The sequence below is a fragment of the Labrus bergylta genome, chromosome 5 (genome assembly GCF_963930695.1).
Source record: "Labrus bergylta chromosome 5, fLabBer1.1, whole genome shotgun sequence".
In the NCBI taxonomy this organism is placed as follows: Eukaryota; Metazoa; Chordata; class Actinopteri; order Labriformes; family Labridae; genus Labrus; species Labrus bergylta.
Window position 1 is genome coordinate 23,514,490 of NC_089199.1, and position 20,302 is coordinate 23,534,791.

The following is a 20,302-nucleotide window of genomic DNA, read 5'->3' on the forward strand; positions in this document are numbered from 1 at the left end:
TAGAGGTGTCGCCTACTAGAAAACCAATCATCACTGTGGGTTCTGGTTCACATTTTTTTCTCTCTATCCTCAGCAAAAAAAAAATGACCTTTCTCATTCCCACTGCAGCACTGGTCCCGCCTCCGCTACAAACCTCTGAGTATGTCTTCATTATCAGCAGCAGGACAAGTTAGAGCTACTAAAGCAGGGATAAAAGAGGAAACAGAGGAGGGTGGGGGGGATAAAAGGAGGGGTAGCAGACAGAGAGAGAGAAAGATAAACAGATAAAGAAACTGGGACAGGAAACGAGGCAGTGTACCGAGGCGAGAAAAAAAAACAGTTTGAGGAAAAAAATGGACAAAAATCAGAGGTGAATCGGGGATTAAGGGAGGGAGGAGAGGACATAAGAAGAGTGGGGACGTGTGGACCAATAAGAACGTGAAGCAAGAAAGAAAAAAGGAGAACAGAGAGCAGCACGCTAGAGAGCGCGAAAAATCAGAGCGTGACAGACTGACGGACAGCCGCACCAGGGAATCACAGGTAAGACCTGACGGCAGTTTTCACCCTTATCTGGTCGTGTTTGAGCAGTTCAGGAACTCGGGTCAAGCATGGGAAGGCACGGCGAGGACATCTGAAGCTTAAATACTGTATTCTCGTTTGATGAATTTGACCTCTTTGATGTCAGGGAGAAATATTGGTGGATATTGTCCTCTACGAGTTGTGCATTTTTTCACTGTGTGCCAGCTGTTTTTTCAGAGGAATTCTCCAGCTGTGGCCTGTGAAGTTTAGTAGAAGCTGTAGAAGCAAATTGAACAGTAAAAAAGAAAAATGTCTGGACCTAATGATTTTAATCAAAATATTATAAATAAATAAATTCTTTATTTCCACGTGTTTCTGCTCGATCGCTGAACGTGATAGATCACATCTCAAACGGTGACTGGGCACCGAAAACTCTACACACAGTAATTTAATCATTTTAAAGCGTTAATAGACTGGAGGAATATTTAACATTTACCCCATAAATCACAGAGATTAATGCAATAAAACTTTTTTCGGCGGGGTTTTGTTGAAAGGAAAAGCACCCGCCGTTGTCTGGTCCTCTTATCGGCAAATAAATATCTCAAGCGTCTTCGACCAGCTGCACTGAACACAACGCTTTATTTGAAACCTCTCTCTGCTCCACACACATTACATTTCCTTGCATTAAATTCACTTTTATTATTCCAAAAATGTGTTTGCAAAGTTTCAAAACAGTGTGAAAAAAAGTGATTTTTCATGACCTATAAACTGCAGCCAATATTTTAAATGAAAGTCAGAACAATTGTTAACATAAAAAGTGACATGCTTTATATCAAGTTGTTAAATGATGCAGTTATTGTTATGTTTGCATGTTTCTATAAGCTACTGTTGACTATTTAGAGTACAGTATAGTTTGAATTTGTTGCAGCAGCGGTGAGTTTGTCCCCTGTTAATAAATAACCGTCGCAAAATTATAATGGCTTGCTGACTTTTACTCATTTTTATTGTTTTATTTTTATGTTTGACACATGCTCCATGTCTCTCCATTGCATTAGACATTTTTGTTTTATTGTTTATAATAGCAAACACTATTGCAGGGCACTAAAAATCCTGCTGCGTGCTTGAGCTGCATCTGCACATAAATCTGCCTTTTCAGTCAGAAAAACAAGTTACAAATCATCACACACTCGCAGTGTTTTTTGAATTATTGTGACATTTTATGAGCAGAAAATATCATGCATCCTGTAAATGTTGCTGGTCTTTGTCTGTTAAAAATTAAAGCCATGATTGAGCTGTAAAACATCAGTTTTGAAAAGTAGTTATAGATAATATGCATGAAAACTTTGACTGTAATCTGGATCAGGGTCTGGTTTATATTCTTTACACAAACACATCATTTCTGCATTTTTGTGCATAACAATACTTTTAAAAATACCTAAATGTAAATAAAGGAAGCATAGCACAGAGTTCCTCTAATATGAAGAAAATGTGCAAACTATTGAAGTGTTTTGGAAAGCTGAATGTGCAGGATGCTGCAAAGTGATCCGTGTTATCCATAAGGCCCAATGACAGTATTGTAAACCCGAGCTCCTTGATGTTTTAATGGTGCAACTACTAAACCGGCTTCTTCATGGCGTGCTAAAACCTTAAACCCAATGATCACATGAGGAATAAGCTCACTGTCCAGCATGCTACAATTGTGATCATTCAGGGATTCTCAGTGAGAGACATTATCTCCATCAGCTACTTGATGGCTGATTTGTGTCCTCGCTCAGATACCTGATCACCCGCTATGGCCCGGAGCTGAAAACCAAAAGTAGCCCGAGTAAGAAGATTATCTAGGCATTTATTAACAAACCACCTGAACACATGTTTAACATTTTCTGATACTGAGAAGAAAGGAAAAAAAAGTGCAACCTAAGCCTGGATGTTTGGAGGATAAGAAACACTTAGACACGATCTTTCTCTGACCTTTGAACAATCAGCTCCAGATGTGAGACACTTTTTTTTTTATATATGTGTTTTATGAACTTATTTGCCAGAGAAAATAGATAAAAATCAGGCTGTTTTGTTTTTTTTGCATCCTGCGCTCTGATCCCTCTCCTCATTCTGGAAGTGATCGTCCTTGTAAGCCCTGAGAATTTCCAAATTTTCGTCTCCTTTAGCTCTTCACTGCACTCAGCATGCAGGGAAGCCAGCTCTGCAGCAGCTTCCTCTCTTTTACTGTCGGGGCAGCCGCTGGAATAAATGCACAAGTATTGCAATGGATGGAGCTCTTGTTAAAAAATGTTGAGTATTGGTAAAGAGATAATTCATGAATCATCACCATCATCTTTATTGGCAGACAACAAACAGACATCACCAATACTATAAAAAACAGCTGTACCAGTGTCCCCACAGGAATGATTTGTCAACAGCATAATAATGGAAATCTGAGAATCCTTCAATCTGCAGATACATTTGTACATCAACTTTCTCCGAAGAGCCTGAAAAGTGTAAACTCCTGTGTTACAAAAGAAGCTAATTTGCACGAGTCCATCGAGGTATTTAAATAGTTTTCTTTTTGTAAGCTTTCCTTTTTAAACCTGTCCCACTCTCTTTTAATAGAAACTGAATTTAATTTCAATTGAGAAACCGTTTCCCGCACACAAACAGGCTGAATTTATTGTTCTTCAAGACTCAACTTTAACTGCAGAGAAAAAGAGAGTCCCGTCTGAATGTAGCTGCAGCTGGTCATGTTGTAGTTATACAGTACTGTGTGTGTGTGTGTGTGTGTGTGTGTGTGTGTGTGTGTGTGTGTGTGTGTGTCCAAAATGTAAAAATGTCTGTGATTTAATTTATCTGTAGGACGGCTGAGAAATGTGCTCAGGAGGATTTTACTAAGATGGAAATAACAATTATTTTAGTGCAATTTTATTTTCTAGATCTTTATTTTTCTCAGGTTGAGATGATATAAATTATTTGATTTAATAATAATTTCATTTATATTTACATTTTGTGCTTTGCATACAATATGCAAGGGTAACTTTTTTAATATGATGCACGTTGCGTTTAAGGTTGCTCGGGGTTACGGTTGGCACAGTGATATTGCTTTAAGACAGGTGAAGGCATATTAATGATAACTTTATTTAAATAGAACCTTTAAAAACAGACATTTACAAAGTGCTTTGACGGACAGAGCAATGACAGGAACTCGGGACAGGAACACAATAAACATCAGCAGTAAGGCCAAACAGAGACAGAAAGGAAATATATATAAATGGAAAAACAAGTAATAAAGAAAATAAGAAATGTACAACAGTCCAGTCTCAAAAAAGTTGAGACAATAAATCAATACAATTAAAGAAAAATAAAACGACAAACAAAAAAGTTCAACAAGCTAATGGCAATATTATAAAAGTCAAGAAGACAACGTCACATCACAGGTAATAAAAACAGAAATTAAGGGGGCGGCGATAGCCTAGAGCAGGGCTATTCAATTTCAAATTCAGTTGGGCCAGGTTTAAAAACCAAGAAATTTAGCTGGGCCAGACTTTTACCACAATTGCCCAGTTTGGGATCAATAAAGTAATTCTATTCTAATTTTCAGTGGCTGGTAAGCAGCAGTTAATGATACATTTTAAACCAACACAAATTAATGTAATAATTTTTTATTTCTTATTCATTGCTTCCCTTTTAAATGTGGTTACATCTGACACAAGCATATCAAAAAATGCCTAAGAACATAAGAGGTGTAATTTAACAACCTGAGGTAGCAACAGTACATTTTTTTTCCACTTTTGCAAAAAACTAAACAAAAAAACATTTTGGTCACATCTGACCCAGGCACATCTCAAAGTGCATAAAAACAAAAACGAGCTATTATTGCACAGAACTAGAGGTACTGTAGTAGCCATAAGATTTTGTTCACTTTTGAAATAAAAAAAGAAAAAACATTTTGGTCACATCTGACCCAGGCACATCTCAAAGTGCATTTAACAGAATATAAAAAGAAATATTAGTGCTATCAAAGCTAATAGTACCCATAACAAGTTCTAACAGTAATTAACACACATGTATACCACGTCTCCTACATTGGAGAAACATAAATACGTTCGTTTTAAATCACTACATGTGTGATTAGGCATGGCTTTATTATGCCTCCCACATTATGTTGATATGTAGACCACAGTTACCCTGCTGACTTTCTTAGTGGGAGAAGTGACTTTTTTTTTTCTGAACTAGAGCCAGTGACTTTTGGCTCGCAAGATGTCAATGCAATCCGAAGGCATTGGTGAAGAGTATTGTCAGTCAGGGAGCAACGAGAGCTGCTTTTTATTGAGTTCATGTGCAAAAAGCTTGATTCACATGTATATGTTGATGCAAACATGCTGAGCACAATGATTGCTACTTTCTTCACGTTAGGGAACTGATGAACGTTGACATCACGCCAAAACTTTGCAGGCCCGTAAGTGCGAAGCTCCTGTGCCTTGGTTATGGATGACTGCATGTCGACAACTTCGAGTATGAATTCCCCCTCGTCGATGGAAGGGACCACTTCCTTTGCTCTGGCGGACAAGTCCCCTTCTGTAGCAACAGTAAACTGACAAAGCCCATCACCTCTGTGGGAAGAGCAAGTCCGTCCAATCGACCAGCAAAGTTCTCTTTCAACCTCGCAATTAAGTCTGTCATCACAACTGTGATCTGTGCCGGGGATGAGATGTGTTTGTGGAGCGTCGGAAAATGCAGCATTCTGCCTATGCTCAAGTCAGTTGTGAAAAAGTCCAATTTCACTTGGAATGCGTGGCATCTGTTCCATAAGATCAGTGACAGTTTTGTCTCTGCCTTGTAGTCCCTCATTTAGGTCATTCAGGTGTTTGAATATGTCGCTCAGAAAGCAGACATCAGCCATGAAGTTGTTGTCCAGAATGCGATTCAGGTGTGTTTCTGCCTTTTTTTTAGCTTCGTGCTGCGGAGGAAAGTTGCGATCTCCTCATTGAGATCACAGAAACGCTCCAGTGCTTTGACTTTGGACAGCCACCTGACGTCATTATGCAAAAGAAGGTCGCGGTGCTCAGCAGACATGTTTGACAGGAGCTTGCGGAATAAGCGATGTTGGAGGCTTAATGTGGAGCGAATTAAATTAATTGTAGCCATCACGCTGTCCATTGTCGTTTTAAGCTCACCGCTTAGTTTTGCGCACAGCACCGTTTGATGCACAATGCAGTGCAAGGACATCATCTGAGGTGCAACAGCGGACCAACGTGCTGCCAGACCATTCTCTTTTCTAGCCATGGATGGAGCTCCCTTTGTCTTTAAAAAATGCTGAAATTTTCCCAAAGACTATCTCGCCAGTTATGTGTCCCTCTAACGGCAATAAGCCCAGCAATTCCTCTAGGAAGCATTTGCCGTCAAAAAAACTGAAATATATGCACAGCTGTGCAGTGTCAGTCCTGTCTGTGGACTCATCAATTATAGACATGACATCAGATTTCTTCAGTTCTTCAGTGTTTCAAAGACATCTGTAGCTAGAATTTCAATCCTGCGAATATTTGAAGTGTCTGACAGGGGTACGTTTTTAATTGCAGATGTCACACTTGTTTTAATTTTTTTGTCATTTATTACCTCATCCACGACGGCCAACATGCAGTCTTTTATGGTTTCTCAGTCTGTGAATGGTCTTTTTTTCTTTGCCAGGATCCAGGACACATGGAGGGCCGCTGCTCTCCCTTGGGCTGTGCATGACCGCACCATCGTAGTACAGCTCCGGTTGTAAGAAGCAATCAAACTTTTGCAGCCCTCTCCTGGGATCCCTCGGGAAAATTTGTTTGAAAAGTCCGGTGTTTCTCAAAGTGGTGCCTCCGAACATTATAATCTTTAAACACTGCAACGCAGTCATTGCAAAGTAAACACATCGGTTTGGCGCTTGCATTTGGCGGCAAAATAAACAGGCAGGGTTAATGTTTTCATTTTCAATTTTGCGTTTCAGGGTCGAGAAAGACATGTTTTACAGGTTGTATTATGTGGCTACTATTTCTAACGTTAGCATTAGTAGACGCGTTTTCACAACAACACGCTGCATTCTGGGTTGAGTGTTTCTAGGCTACTTATAGTGTTGCATTCATGATCTGAAGTACTGTAGGAATTTCTGTAGAAATATCTGTAGGCTCGCCAAACATGTTTTTCACATTTTTTTTCGTCTTCTCTGGTTGGGCCACTTGGGGATTGCTTCTGGGCCACATGTGGCCCGCGGGCCGCTATTTGAATGGGCCTGGCCTAGAGGCTATGTTGCAAGCCCCACGTACGGAGGCCATGGTCCTCGTTGCAGCGGCCGTGGGTTAGAATCCATCCTCAGTCCTTTGCTGCATGTCATCTCTCCTCCCAACGTTTACTGTCTCTCATCAGCCGTCCTCTCCAATAGAGGCAAAGACGTCCTAAAAAAAACTGAAATTAAGACAAAAAGATGAGAAATAAAAGAAGGCTGGTAAATATATAAAAGCAGCAAAGTGCAGAACAGTAAAACTTTAAAAGGATTGTTTAGAAGGGATGAAAAGGTTACAAGCAATTAAGTGAATAAAGGAAGGGATAGAATAATTTAAGTCTATTAAAGGGGAAATGAAAGCGAGTCTGTAAAAGTGAGTTTAAAGAAGTGATTTAAAGTAAGGTTGTTTGGTCTGTGTATGTCTGTATATTTGACATTTTAATTTTAGTATTCAGGTGTCGGCTTAGTGTATAAAATAATCCATAACGCTGCTCCGCCTCCGTTGAAAAGCTTTGTGAAACTTCGCTCTGAGCACATGAGCAGAGACCTTCAAGGTCGACCTCAAGCAGAGATTTCAGTATCCCAAAACGTGGCTTCTTCTTCTTCTTTTAAAGGTCATTAAAGAGTGAAATAATATCCCAACTAGTCTAAACACTTTTCACAGACTTCAACACTTTCGCTCACAAACTTGTACATAATGTTTTGTTAGGGTTGTATCAAGTCAACTTTGGTTATATTCTTTAATAATTATATTTAATTATTAATAATATAAATAAAAATATGTTCAAAATGTTTAATCTCGTTTGGGGCACCACCCTGTACTCAGTAAATATAACCAAAATATCACTCAAATCAGTCTCAAATTAGTTATTTAATTACTAATATTATTAATAATTAATATTATTAATAATTAATAACTATATTTAATAAATTGAAGGCGTGAAATCCGTACACAAAGCCCTCGCATCCAGCTTATATCACAATGTAAATACACCAGAAACCACAAACAACTGCTCTCTTAAATTATAACAGAATTTATTTAAACAAAGCAACATCAATCCAAAATCAATGAACTTAATCAAACAAATAAGTATTACAAACTAATCTAAGCAACAAACATTATCAAACAAGGCTTGTGGAAGAGGTGTAAAAGAGTGCGTGCGTGCGTAGGGGGAAAAGGGGAAGATTGCTTCTTCCCACGTGGTCGCCCTTCCGATGGCGCACACCTAACAAAGCCCTAATGTGGCCTTAATGTCTAAAAGAGACCGAGTTCGGCCCTACACGATCTGTGTCTCTTAGGCGTCTGGATAGCCGCGAGTGTGCAGATCTCTATGTGTGTGTGTGTAGCCTATGTGCGTAATGGTGCGGTGGTGGAGTTAGTCTCCAGATGTGCGTCTACACGGGAATGTGTGTGTGTGTGTGTTAGTAAGAGGAGGAGAAAAGAGAGAGAGAAACGCGTGCCTGAAGAGGCCGGATCACAGTCCTAATCCCGCGCCACAACTCAGAGTAATTCCCTTCATTCACAGAAACAAACCAATGGCCGAATTCTTGTTAATACAGTTTACACTGGCCTTTCTGATCAGAAGAGTAATACCCGGTTATAACGCTGTTATAACACAGCGTTATAACTAAACACATATAGGACGCAGCGGTCCGAAAACGGGAACAACAAGAGTTTTAAACGGGTAAAACTCAGGACGCTGCGGTCCAACAAAGATAAAAATTACAGTTTCTGCTTCGATCAAACAATTGTTAAAAACACTCTCTAAAGCTAATTCTGCCCAGACCTAATTAAGCCTCACTTGTGAATCGCTTTGCCCGCGATTGGTGAAGGAAAAAGGAGTCCGGCGATAAAACAGATCTTCTGTCCGTTTCTGGTGCAGAGGCGTCTGATGGCGGCGAGGGTCCCTTACGGTTCTGAATGTCGGTTTCAATTCATTTTTGATTCATTCCAAAGACTACATATTGAAATATGTTACCAAATCTGGTAAAAAAAAACATCTTTTGTCTTGTTATTTTTTGTACACTGTCCATAATTCAAATAAACTAATAGACTGCCACAAAAACAGTTTCTTCCCCTCTGCTGCCAGCCTCCGTAATAACGTCCCTGCCCCCATCCCCCAACAGAATCTTATCCAGCCCCCCAGTCAGAGAACATCACTGTAATGTGAAGGCTGAAACTGATTTAATACGTTACATTAACGCTCATTGGACTTTGAGTATTTTGTTTTATCTTTACTGTCAATTGCACAACTCCTTCATTGCACCTTCTGTGTTTTTATATTTGTATACTCTATTGTATATATTTGTAATTGCTTCTTATTTTTTAATCTTAATTTAAATTCTTGCTGTTTTTGCTTTATTTCCTTTGCTAATTGTTTTGCACAATGATTCGGAAACTAAACTAATCTAATAGCTTTTCTTAGAATAAAAATAAAATTGAATTTGACCTCATCTGTCTCTGATTGCCTTTTGCCACAAAGTTAACTACACATAACCATAAAGATATTTCATCTTTGTTTTATTAATATCTAGAGTTCACACAGGTAAGAGTGTGGACAGGATATGTTGATATCAGGATGTAAATCAACCTTTTTATTTTAAATTCACTCACAAATGCAAGCACACACAAATGTGGGGTGCACACTGACATAAATGTGTCTGAGAAAAAATAATTGAACCACATTTGAAGTAACTTCATGGTTAAAGATATCGCAAGTAAATGTGGTGTTACTTTTTTGTATTTTTAAAATAATAGTTTTACTAAAATGTGAAAATTCATGCACAAATTCAGTTATTATTAAATTAAGTTATTTTAAATAGATTTTTTGTGTTTTTAAGAATTGGTGCATCAAAGATGACCGCAAGACAGAAATAAACACACACACATATTCTCCGTCGGTCCGTCTCCTCCCCCCTCGTGCGCCTCCCCCTCCACTTTATCCCGCTCTGGTTTTTGCAAACATGTTGAGCCTGAATACAAGAACTGAACACTCTTTCATCTGCAGGGCGCTCCCTGTCATTACTGGCATGCAGATCGTTCTGTCCCGCTGAGTGAGCGTGTGTCTGATGTATAACAGGACGGAGGACCATGCCTTTTAATGAAACCTCTTCAGGTCATGTTTGGGTTTAAAAATGCCGTCCCGCCGTGTCTCAGCACCGCGCTGAGACCTGCACATTGTAAAATATTAAACCGACAGTTTGTAGAGCGGGGTGATGCTTTGATGTGCTGGATGAGCTCGAATCAAAATACAGAAATGTTTTTTTAAGTCCTTAAAGGGCCCTAACCCCGGCAAATTTTCATACAAAAACAAAAACATGTTCTCTATTTAAATTCAGGGGTTGAAGTACACAGTGTTTACTCATGTACAGATACTTGTGTTAAAATAAGACCGTGGTCAAAGAAGAAGAACTGATTTAACGTCTGATTCAAGCTCTGAAAGATTCCCCCTTTAAACACAACAGAGCTAATATTAATCAGAAATACATTCAAACTTGAATCATCGTATAAAAATCGATGTAAGCCTTAGGCTGAAATGCATCATTACATTTTATTTATCCCCATTTTACCGACATGACAAATACACTTTGGTAGTTTTCTTGACAGCTGCTACACTTTGTTGTCTTGGGACAACAACTCTCAATTTATTTCTTAAGATCTCAAGAAATAAACTGAGGAACCCTCACATCCCCTTCACCCTCAGGTTCGGCTGCTTCCCTCAGGCAGACGACCATTGGCTAAAAAGAGAACTTACAGACACTCTTTTATTCCCACTGCTAAATGCATTTTAAACATGACTAAAGAAACACTAACTTTTTGTCGTGCACATGTCCTTCTACCGATTTATGGAACTTTAGGTTTGATGTTGTGATTTTATGAGTCTAATGGGTTTGAATGTTGTTATTTCAATTAAAGGTAATTTTCTGTCACCATGTGGTAGACAATTACGTTTGGTTAATCTTGAATCTTGGAACTAATTTTACAGGACCCCCCCCTCCCCCCCGACCTCCCAGGCAGTCTCAATCCCAAATTTGGAAACCGCTGATACAGAGAGACCCGACGTTAAAAATAAAACTCAAATGAATTCATTCTGACTTCACATCAAATAAAAAACATCGACCTGATCAGTTGATCACTTATTGTTAGAGAGAAGGTTGTTTTAGATTTGAGGAGGCGGCACACTGATATAAATTCATATTTGAACAACAACAATAATCCTGTCAAACATGATGTTACAACTCTGTTTGAAAAACAGAAAGAGAACAGTCAGATGTTTCTGAAGATAGAAGTCACAAGTTATCAAAGAAAACACGAGCAAGTCACGGATAACGATAAATCTTTTCTGAAGTCGAGGTCAGAAGTGATTGCATTTCCCTTCCTTTTGTTTATTGAACAAGAGAACTCAGACGGAGTTCGGGAAACCCTCTGAAGGACATGCAGACGTCTGCAGTTTGGACTCATTAACGTGTACCTGTGAAGCTCGATCAGAAGAAAGACGAGCCGATGCCGCGGCGAGCTCCAGATGTCAGATAATCGACACAGAGCTACTGTCTGCACCATTCAGACTCCACAAATGATCCTTCTTACGTTCAAACAAACACAGGTTACCCACTGAGTGAGACAAAAAGAAAACTCCTCTGCTTGCAGAGCCCCACGTCTGAAGGGGAAAAAAAAGGGGGAAGGTCGAGTTTCACGGACATATTATCATCGTTAACCTTTGAGCTCTCCTCCTGCAGCGGTTTCTTGCATCGTAAAGACAGAGATCAGCGGCTCTGTGGGGAGTGATTCAGTCCGTAATGCTGGTGACGTCTGCAGGGAGTGATATACAACTCCTGAATAATCACCGCCGAGCCTAAAAACGCACTCTGTACCATTTACAGCCTCACCAATGGAGAGAGCGGCTCCTATATTTAAATATGATCAAATGAAAAGATAAAGACCAGAGGAAGGAAACACATTTTGCTTTAACAGACGAGTGAGTACTAAACTCAGTTTCCTCTGTGTGCACGTCCTGCAGATCATTTATTCACATTTCTTTTTCCTTTCCCTTTTTCTACAGCTGCCCAGAAGGGACAAAAAAAGACTCCTGAGAGGATCTTAACCATTTTTAGTACATGATTACGGTGGCTGGAAAGTGCAAAGCAAAATTACAAAATGTGAAACACAAATCTGAGAAAAAGTTTACATTTTCAATTTTTTTTTGACGTTTTATAAAACAAAATTACGAAACCAAAACACTTACCAGTACTAGTCCCCAAACAATTTTACAAACGACATAATCTTGACGGAAAGAAAACGTACCAAATGACGGAAGTGACCCGGAAGTGATCGAGTGAGGGGTCAATTCGTTTGTTTTGGTGGAAGGACTTGTCGAATGATACGCAGTTTGTGGTGACAGAAAAGAGTTTTGCCCATTTTGTGGAACTCCTTTGAGCCAGTTTTTCAAAATGTAAATTTATCTCAAATTTTGTAAAAGTGTTTCACACTTAGTCATTTTGTTTTGCACTTCCCAGCCACCGTAAAGAACAAAGAAAATTACTAAACAACATCAAAACAAATGAAAACTTCAGAATTTAATTTCTGAGCAACTTAAGGCTCTGGTGGTCAGTCCAAAGACATGCTCGGTAGGTTAACTGGTGACTCTAAATTGTCCGTAGGTGTGAATGTGAGTGTGGCTAGTTGTCTGTCTCTAAATGTCAGCTCCGTGATTGGCTGGTGATCAGTCCAGGGTTTAACCCTCCATCTCGCCCAATGGGAGCTGGGATAAGCTCCAGCCCTCCGAGACCCTGAACGGAAAAAGCGGTATAGATAATGGATGGTAAAATTAGGTGTTTTCTTCTTTTAGTAAAATGTTTCAAGCTTCTTTATCTCTGATCTGTACGAAAACTTTCCAGATGTTTCTGGTTGTAAATTCTGATTTGAATTCCTTTTTTAAAAACATAGCGAAGGAAAAACAAACATTTGGTGTGTGTGTGTATGTTTCTGTGTTTCTGTGTGTGTAAGTGAAATCAGAAAACTCTCCAACAGAAAAAGGATCCATTTAAAAAGAAGTCAAAGGGTTTTTATTTCCAACGTCCACCATGATGAAAATCCCAGCGTAATTATTTCAGCATGAAAAATCCGTCTTCCTGCTCGCTCTGATGTTCGTCTTCTTCCTGTTCCACCAAAGCTTCCTCAACGTTTTCTACGTGTGTGTGTGTAAGTGTGTGCCTGTGTGTGTGTGTGTGTGTGTGTGTGTGTGTGTGCGTGCGTGTGCATGTGCATGTGTGTGTGTTAACAGACACAGACTCCACACAGAGAGAACAGAAGATCCTCGGTTTCATTTGAACGCAGTGCGACTCATGTTCTGTCTCAGTGAGGCCTGAAAAAAACTTCTCTGATCGTCTTTAAGGTCTCAGTCGATCTTGGTCGAATTGACACATTAACAAAAAACTATTTAATTCATTTGAACCATTCAAGTTGCCATCTATTATTTTGAATCTGTCATTCCCGAACACCAAGTCTGGAGCGAGGGCCCTATTGGCATGCGAGGAATTCTTCTTTGTTTCAGCAATTTCAACAAAAACCAGGAATACCAGAGATCTCCACACAAACTGAAATAAAATAGGATAACATGCTGAGTGTGTTCTGCTTAGAGAGAGACATAAAAAAAGAAAAGGTTAAGAGGAAGCGATCCTCGCCTTGCGTCCTCAGTGTTTTTTGGAAGCCTGAATGTGCATTAGAGATCACCAAAATTGGCATGCGCATCATGTCTGGTGAAAATATTTTGATATTTTGGTGTTTTTGTAAACGAATTGCGCTCGTTTGAAATGTTCAAAAATGCAGCCCCTCGCTACAGTTTCACCTACATGCACGAGAATTTGTATGCATATTGACCATGCCAAACCCTACAAAAAAGTGTCTCAACCCCGCAGTGAAATCCAAACAGGAAGTACAGCCATTTATTTTTTCTTGGTATATTTAATGAGAATGTTTACATTTACTCTGAACAATAACGGCTTTCTGATCGTTGTACAACAATGACTGAAAGTCTTTTTGGCCTTGAATAAACTTTTTTTTTGGGGAGAGTGAGAGGCATTAAGCAAAAGGGCCAAGGTCGTAATCGAACCCATGGTCTCTGAAATGAGCACTTTAACCTCTGTGCATGGGACGCGCGACATAACGGCTAGGTTATCCTGCGTCCTAAATACAACATTATTTAACAAATGAACGTATTCACCTCCTTCTAAGTGGCCGTAGCGACTTGTATCCATGTTGATTTAAATCCCCTTTGTTTCTCAAAGTGTCAGAATAATAATAATAGAGACACGTTTGTTCAAAGTGGTACTATGTCTTGGGATGCTCTGCTGCCAGTGTCACACTGTACCTCTCCACTGTAATCTAATAAAAGAGTCCCTCATCTCATAAAGCCGGCACCCCTGAAGCACAGCTGTGTTCATTTTCCCTCCTTCCAAACGGACAGGGCTAATGATCGCCGGTTTACACAGAATCCGATGATTGAGGGTCATTAGTGGGCGCAGTGATGCGTCACTTTATACCCACTGAGATTTAACAGTGCTCGTAAACAGGCCTACACAGAACAGGATTGTCAGAAGAATAGGTATAAGGTAACATGCGCTAAAAGTTGGCAATACAGGGATTTACAGAATCCCACTAATCATCAGAAGTACACATTTCAATTTATGCTAATAGCAGTTTTTGTGTGTGTGTTGTGGTAGTTTACCTGAAGTTTTTGATGCACACAAACCTGTCTTATGAAATGGATGTGCAAAGTTTTTTTTTCTCTGTCTACTCTCTGGTAACATGATTCAAACCAAGAACTACAGCCAACAATCCAGAAACCAAACAGGCTCGATCACACCCTGCTGAGAGCGAAAGAACAAACAACAGAGGAGATTTAAACACTCAATTACACTATAAAAATTATAATGAAAAGTCTGGCTGAGGCAGAAACACTGAGACTCAGAGGAAGAGTATCATGGTGTTCTGAATGGTCTGAAAAACAGGTGAAACCTGGCTGAACTCTTCTGTTGGCATGTCCGACTACACTTCCCACAATGCTGCAGCTCTCTGCTGAGCTTCATCCTGCAGAGTCAGTACTATTAATTAGCATTCAACCGGTGTGAGAAGAGCAAAGGTTTCCCTCAGGTGTTGCTCCGTGCAGCACTGTGCTTAACATCCAATTCATCCTGTAAGTTCTGCTTCTGTTGCAAAGTAAATTGTTTTTTCTTGGGGTTAAACTTTGTGTTTTATTTTTAAACGGATAACCAAGCAGCAACCGCCAATGCAAAGACCCAATTTGACCTGTGGGGTATGACCAAGCGGCAGCCTCCAGTGTTGTAAAATAAAGCCAAGCCAGGTGTCATAAACTGCAGTTCCTCAACTGTCCACTTGGGGCTGGTTCCAAAATCCCCCAATGGAAGTCCCATTAACACAAATCAGTGTTTTCGGACCAAACAGTTCTGGGGACTTTATGAAGAGGAACTATCCACTCGGGAGATCACTGAGAACTTCAAACCATGGGGACTTTATTCTCTGTCTGCATTCGCCCTGCCATGGTACCTCCTCTGAGACAGGAGCTAAAAAGGTTCCTTCCTTAATGTGATTCTAGGAACTAGAATAGTTCATGGTTCCTGAGGAAGGTTCCTACAGTTCATAGAACTATGAAAATGTTCCCGGGGTTTGAAAACGCCTAATGTTAGAATGCCCATATTTACAGCACCACAGCCTGGTTCAAAACATGGTTGTGGTCTCGACTAATTTCTTCATGGGTAAAAACTGTAAGGGTGTGTGTTTTTTAAGCCAAATACATTCATTCATTTGGATAATTAACAGTGTGGCTGAGTTAACTTATGGTTGTTAGCTACATGCTAAGCTAAATACAGCCTCAATCAGCTTGTTGGTTGCTGGATAATAGGCATTGGAAAGATCTGGCAGTAGTTCTACCAGGCCCTCTTTCCCCTCTTTTTCCTCTCCTCCAGATCACCTTCAGGGCACTCCAAGAGTAACTTTCAACAGTTCTGACCTTGTAGGGTAGTCTACTTGGATAAGACACTTGGCTAGATTTTGCCCTCATTACCACATCCTCAATGGCTCCTTCAGTTTGTTGTGGATTGGTTTCTTGTGGTGTTATCGGCACATTGCATGTACACATTCGGGTTGTCTATCATAGTGTTGCTATGAGGGCACTTGGGTGGTCAGCAAAGGCCCATATAGAGAAGGTATTTGTCTGACCAATTGTGACCAGGTTTGCCAAAAATGCTGTTCTCTTTCTCAGCCTCTCCCCTCACCTCCCTCTAGTTTTTTTCTTTCAGGAACAGAAGCTCCTTCCTGAGGGACTGACCAAAAATTGTTCTTTGTATTACAGAGAAAGATGCATTCCGTCCTGTTGCTCGGCTGCTTTGTCCTCTGTGCTGCAACACAGTACCTTTTCGGCTCCGCCCACATGATCCCAGAGGAGCGACTCTCCAACAACAGGGTGGTTGTTTCTAATGCTCTGTCTCAAAACCTTGAGGTCCCCTCACCTCCTGTTCTCATTGTAGGTACGTTTGCGATTGTAAAATGTAGTCTTTCACTTTATCTGTCTGCAGAGTGAATGTCACTGCTTAAATGCTCCACATATGTGTTATTAAATCCATGATGCTGCTTTTTCAATGTTCCTTGTCATGCTTGCACGATGCTGCAAGCCACACCAGTGACTTTTCAAAGAGATATTTCTTCTCCAATTATCTCATAGAACAGTTTGGTCATCTGCACGATGGTCCACCAACTTTTTAACATAAATCAATTCATTCATCTCCATTTATCATCATGTACACTGTAATGTTCTCCTTTCAGAGCTGCCTAAATCGACGAGGAAGAACAGGAAGTCAAAGAAACAGAGAAAGGTATGCAACCGAATGAAATAAAGAAGATATACTTTATTAATTCCACAAGGTGAAATTCTATGTTACACTCTGTTGTTGAGTCATGCTACACACAGGATCCTATGGACACGCACTAACGGATCGATGTCAGAGTGAGGGGGCGGCCCACAGCGAGCACCCGCTGACTGTCTATGGCGGTCTCCATGCTGGAAATCCTGTCTCACAATAACTTTCAGTCCACCTAACAACAGGACTAGGTGCTGCTGAGAGCGGGAACACTCTCATTTCAGATCTGTACTTAAGCGTCTGCCTTGAGCGTCATGTGGGTCTATCTGTGAAGGTAGTACTTTTTAACATGCATCCTTTAGTGCTCTGACTACTGACGGGGCTCTCAGACGGACTTTTATTGTAGATTAGTCATGCAAACAAGAAAACTGGCGGTTTGTGTTTGCATCAAACAACACAAAAGTGGCAGCCTGACTAGCACGTCCTGCGATGAGACTTTTGCAGAGGCCCTAGTGGCAATTGGGATGTTAAAATGATGTTATCGTTCAACCCTCGTCCTGATCATGTTCTGTACTACAACATGCAAATAGAAACCAACAAGTAGACATTTTACATTGAGATTATTACATCACATATTTGGCCAAGACCCATTTTTTGGCTAAATCTGGAACGTTACAGTATTTTGACTCTTATGGTACTATATCATTATTAACCACCTCTCTCTCCCTTTCTCTCTCTCATTCTCTCTCTCTCATTCTCTCGCTCTCTCTGTCTTTCATATTCTCTCTCTCTCGTTCTCTCTCTGTGTCATATTCTCTCTCTCTCTCGCTCTCTCGCTTTCTCTCTCTCTCTCTCTCTCAGAACAAATTTGGTGTGAAGAAGCGCCCTTCTCCCCCTGCTAACTGTATCCCCCTGCGGGGAAGCTGTAAGTCTCCCAACAACGTGTGCTGTGATTTCTGTGCCTTCTGTCAGTGCCGGCTCTTCAGAACAGTCTGTTTCTGTCGGATGGGTAACCCTCGCTGCTGAACGCCCAGCCCGTGGCTCGACTCAGCTACAAGCTAACGCATCACAACGTCATTCTGCGTCGAGCCACTCAAGGTGACCACCGCTCGAAGTAGATGACTTGTAGCTCTTGGTTTGTAATGTTTGCTTAAAATTCACTGCATGATAGCACTTTATACCAATGGACACCTCCACAGTGAACTTTTCCGATCTAACAGTGTGTACCACTTATAGCACTGCCATGAAACTTTTTTAAGAGTTTGTAACTATGTTTTTATCATACTTTGAGCTTAAAGCATGCATACAGTGAAAATGCTGGCTCAAATAGATTTATATATTGCTTTATTTTTACACAGAAGTACATGAATGTGCATTACTACAAATGTATTACAATGGGTATGAAATACTTAAGAAGCATTGTATGAATAAACTCATTTAAGAACATTTTACACACCTGCGTTATTGTTCTGTCTACGGTCTATCAAAGGGTCCAAATGATCAAAGTCTGGTGGTTAAAACCAGAAAACGGGTAAGAGCGGTGACACTCATGGTCTTAAGTATTAAGATTTACTTTATTGATCCCGGCAAGGGGAAATTCTGTTTTTACACTCTGGAAGTGATGCAACACACACAGGCTGAATTACACACATGCACAAACAGGATCCTATGGACTTGCACTAATGGAGAGATGTCAGAGTGACGGAGCTGCCCACAGTGATTGCTCCTGAGCTGGTGGTGGGGAAGGGGTTTGGTGCCTTGCTCAAGGGCACCTCGGCAGTGCTCAGGAAGTGATCTGGCACCTCTCGGGCTACCCGACTAACTTCCGCACTGGGACTTGAACTGGCAACCCTCCGGTTCCCAACCTAAATCCCTACAGACTGAGATACTCCTGCTCATTACACGCTGTTCCCCATGTCTCTTCTGGACCTGTTCAGTCTCCATCTGCAGAAGTTCTTTCTTGGTTTACTCCGGTCCATTAAGGACTCATTTTGTACCAACAGTAAAGAGCGTGTCATATTCTCTGTAAAAAAAAATCCTGATAATTTATTTTTCCAGTAGAAAATTGTTGCATTAGTTTGATCTTTTAAACAAATCATTTTAAAGGCTTTATATGCGATTTTTCACACTTAAATGTATCAGAAATCAAGTATGTCCATTGTATATAACTCTCTGAGTCATGACTGTTTACAATGAGTGAGAAGCTCCAGTCCCACTGGCTTTGTTGATATAGAAGCAATGTTTATCTAGCCAGCCCGGCCGCCCCCTTCTTTAGGCCCGTCCCCCTTGTATAAAAGCGCAGTCGCAGACCACCCCTACACCGAGGGAAGAAGTGTTACAAATGGCGGACTCCAGTGCGAAGCGTACGACGGAAGACCTTCCACCGGCTGGTCCCCCACCTAAAAAAATAACAGTCTTTTGCTAGAACAGCAGCAGACAAAGACCAGAGTAGAACTCGAAACAACATTGGGCTGGCTTTTCCACGATGGAGAGCCCTACGCTCAACGAAGGGGCTTGAATACGACTCTGAGCTGGTGTTGCTTCTCCTGGATGCGTAAGTACCCCGATAGATCCCTAGTGGTCCAGGCATAAACGTTTCTATTTTTTAGTCACTGACTAGAGAAAAGAAAATAATCATACGCTCTGCTTATTTGAATGGTACGTAAGTGTTTAAAAGCACGGTCTTTCTGTGTAATGTGCAATGTAAAGCTACGACCTAACTACAATATGCTAACATTAGCCTGCTAGCACAACAATGCCGGCCACAGGCTCGAGCTAAAACATGCATTCTTTCTAGATATTTAAACGCCATCGATTGTTTGTCATTGTGATCAATGTGGTTATTCTCATTTGCTGCTTTTTAGTACAACAGAATTGGCTTCGAAGCATTAGGCAACACCTGAATAGGCCAAGCCGAAGTAATTGCAAAGCTAACGAGTTGCATATGAGCGGTTATGAACAGTTGGGTATTATTACGAAAACATATACGGTCGTTTGTTTTTTGAATTTCCCTACTCCAGCTATGATGTAGCAGATACAGTAGTTAGAAATCTTGTATAGTAACGTCCAAGCTCAGGCTGTCTGTTGGCATGCTCTGGGCTAAACTACGGTGGGTCACTAATCTAAATAATGCTATCAGCTTGGCACTCATTATGCAGAAATCACATGAGGCTAAGTTTCGCAATGCTTTTATTGTTGCTGTCATCATGTGATAAATACTTCACATGTAGCTACTGAGATTCTCTACAACACAGATGCATGAAAACAATGTTTTGGCTGGGGAGATCAAACTTACTGTTTATAAGAATAATTTAATTCATGTGTGCTGTTATTTCTTTGGGATTTGAAAAGTTTTTAATCTTTGTCCCCCCCAAAATAAAACTCAATTACAGTATGATAGTCACATGCTGTAATGACTATACTTGTCTGTGTAGACATGTCAAAAATATGCTTACATGTTTCTGCTTTGTAAATATTAACAGCTCACTGTCATGTAATTATAAGCAAGAACACTGTGGCTTACTTATGTGTTTTCACTACCTAATGCATAGAAGAGGAAACCTTTTACTTCCGACTAGAAAATGTGTGTGGTTTTCACAGAAGAGGATATGCAAATGCAATTGATCAGACCTTTTACAAAACAAAATTAGATTTATTTAAAAAAAATGCAACATTAAATAAATCTAACGG

At 40.3% G+C, this 20,302-nt stretch overlaps 1 protein-coding gene across 1 annotated transcript; it reads left to right on the forward strand.

Moving 5' to 3' along the window:
- Positions 1–240: 240 nt before the first annotated feature.
- Positions 241–18,063, forward strand: asip1 (agouti signaling protein 1). Its single transcript, XM_020653186.3, has 4 exons — positions 241–519; positions 16,108–16,282; positions 16,578–16,627; positions 17,474–18,063. The coding sequence occupies exons 2-4, from the start codon at positions 16,114–16,116 to the stop codon at positions 17,636–17,638; spliced, it is 384 nt and encodes a 127-aa protein (XP_020508842.2). The 5' UTR covers positions 241–519; positions 16,108–16,113; the 3' UTR covers positions 17,639–18,063.
- The last annotated feature ends 2,239 nt before the right edge of the window (positions 18,064–20,302 follow it).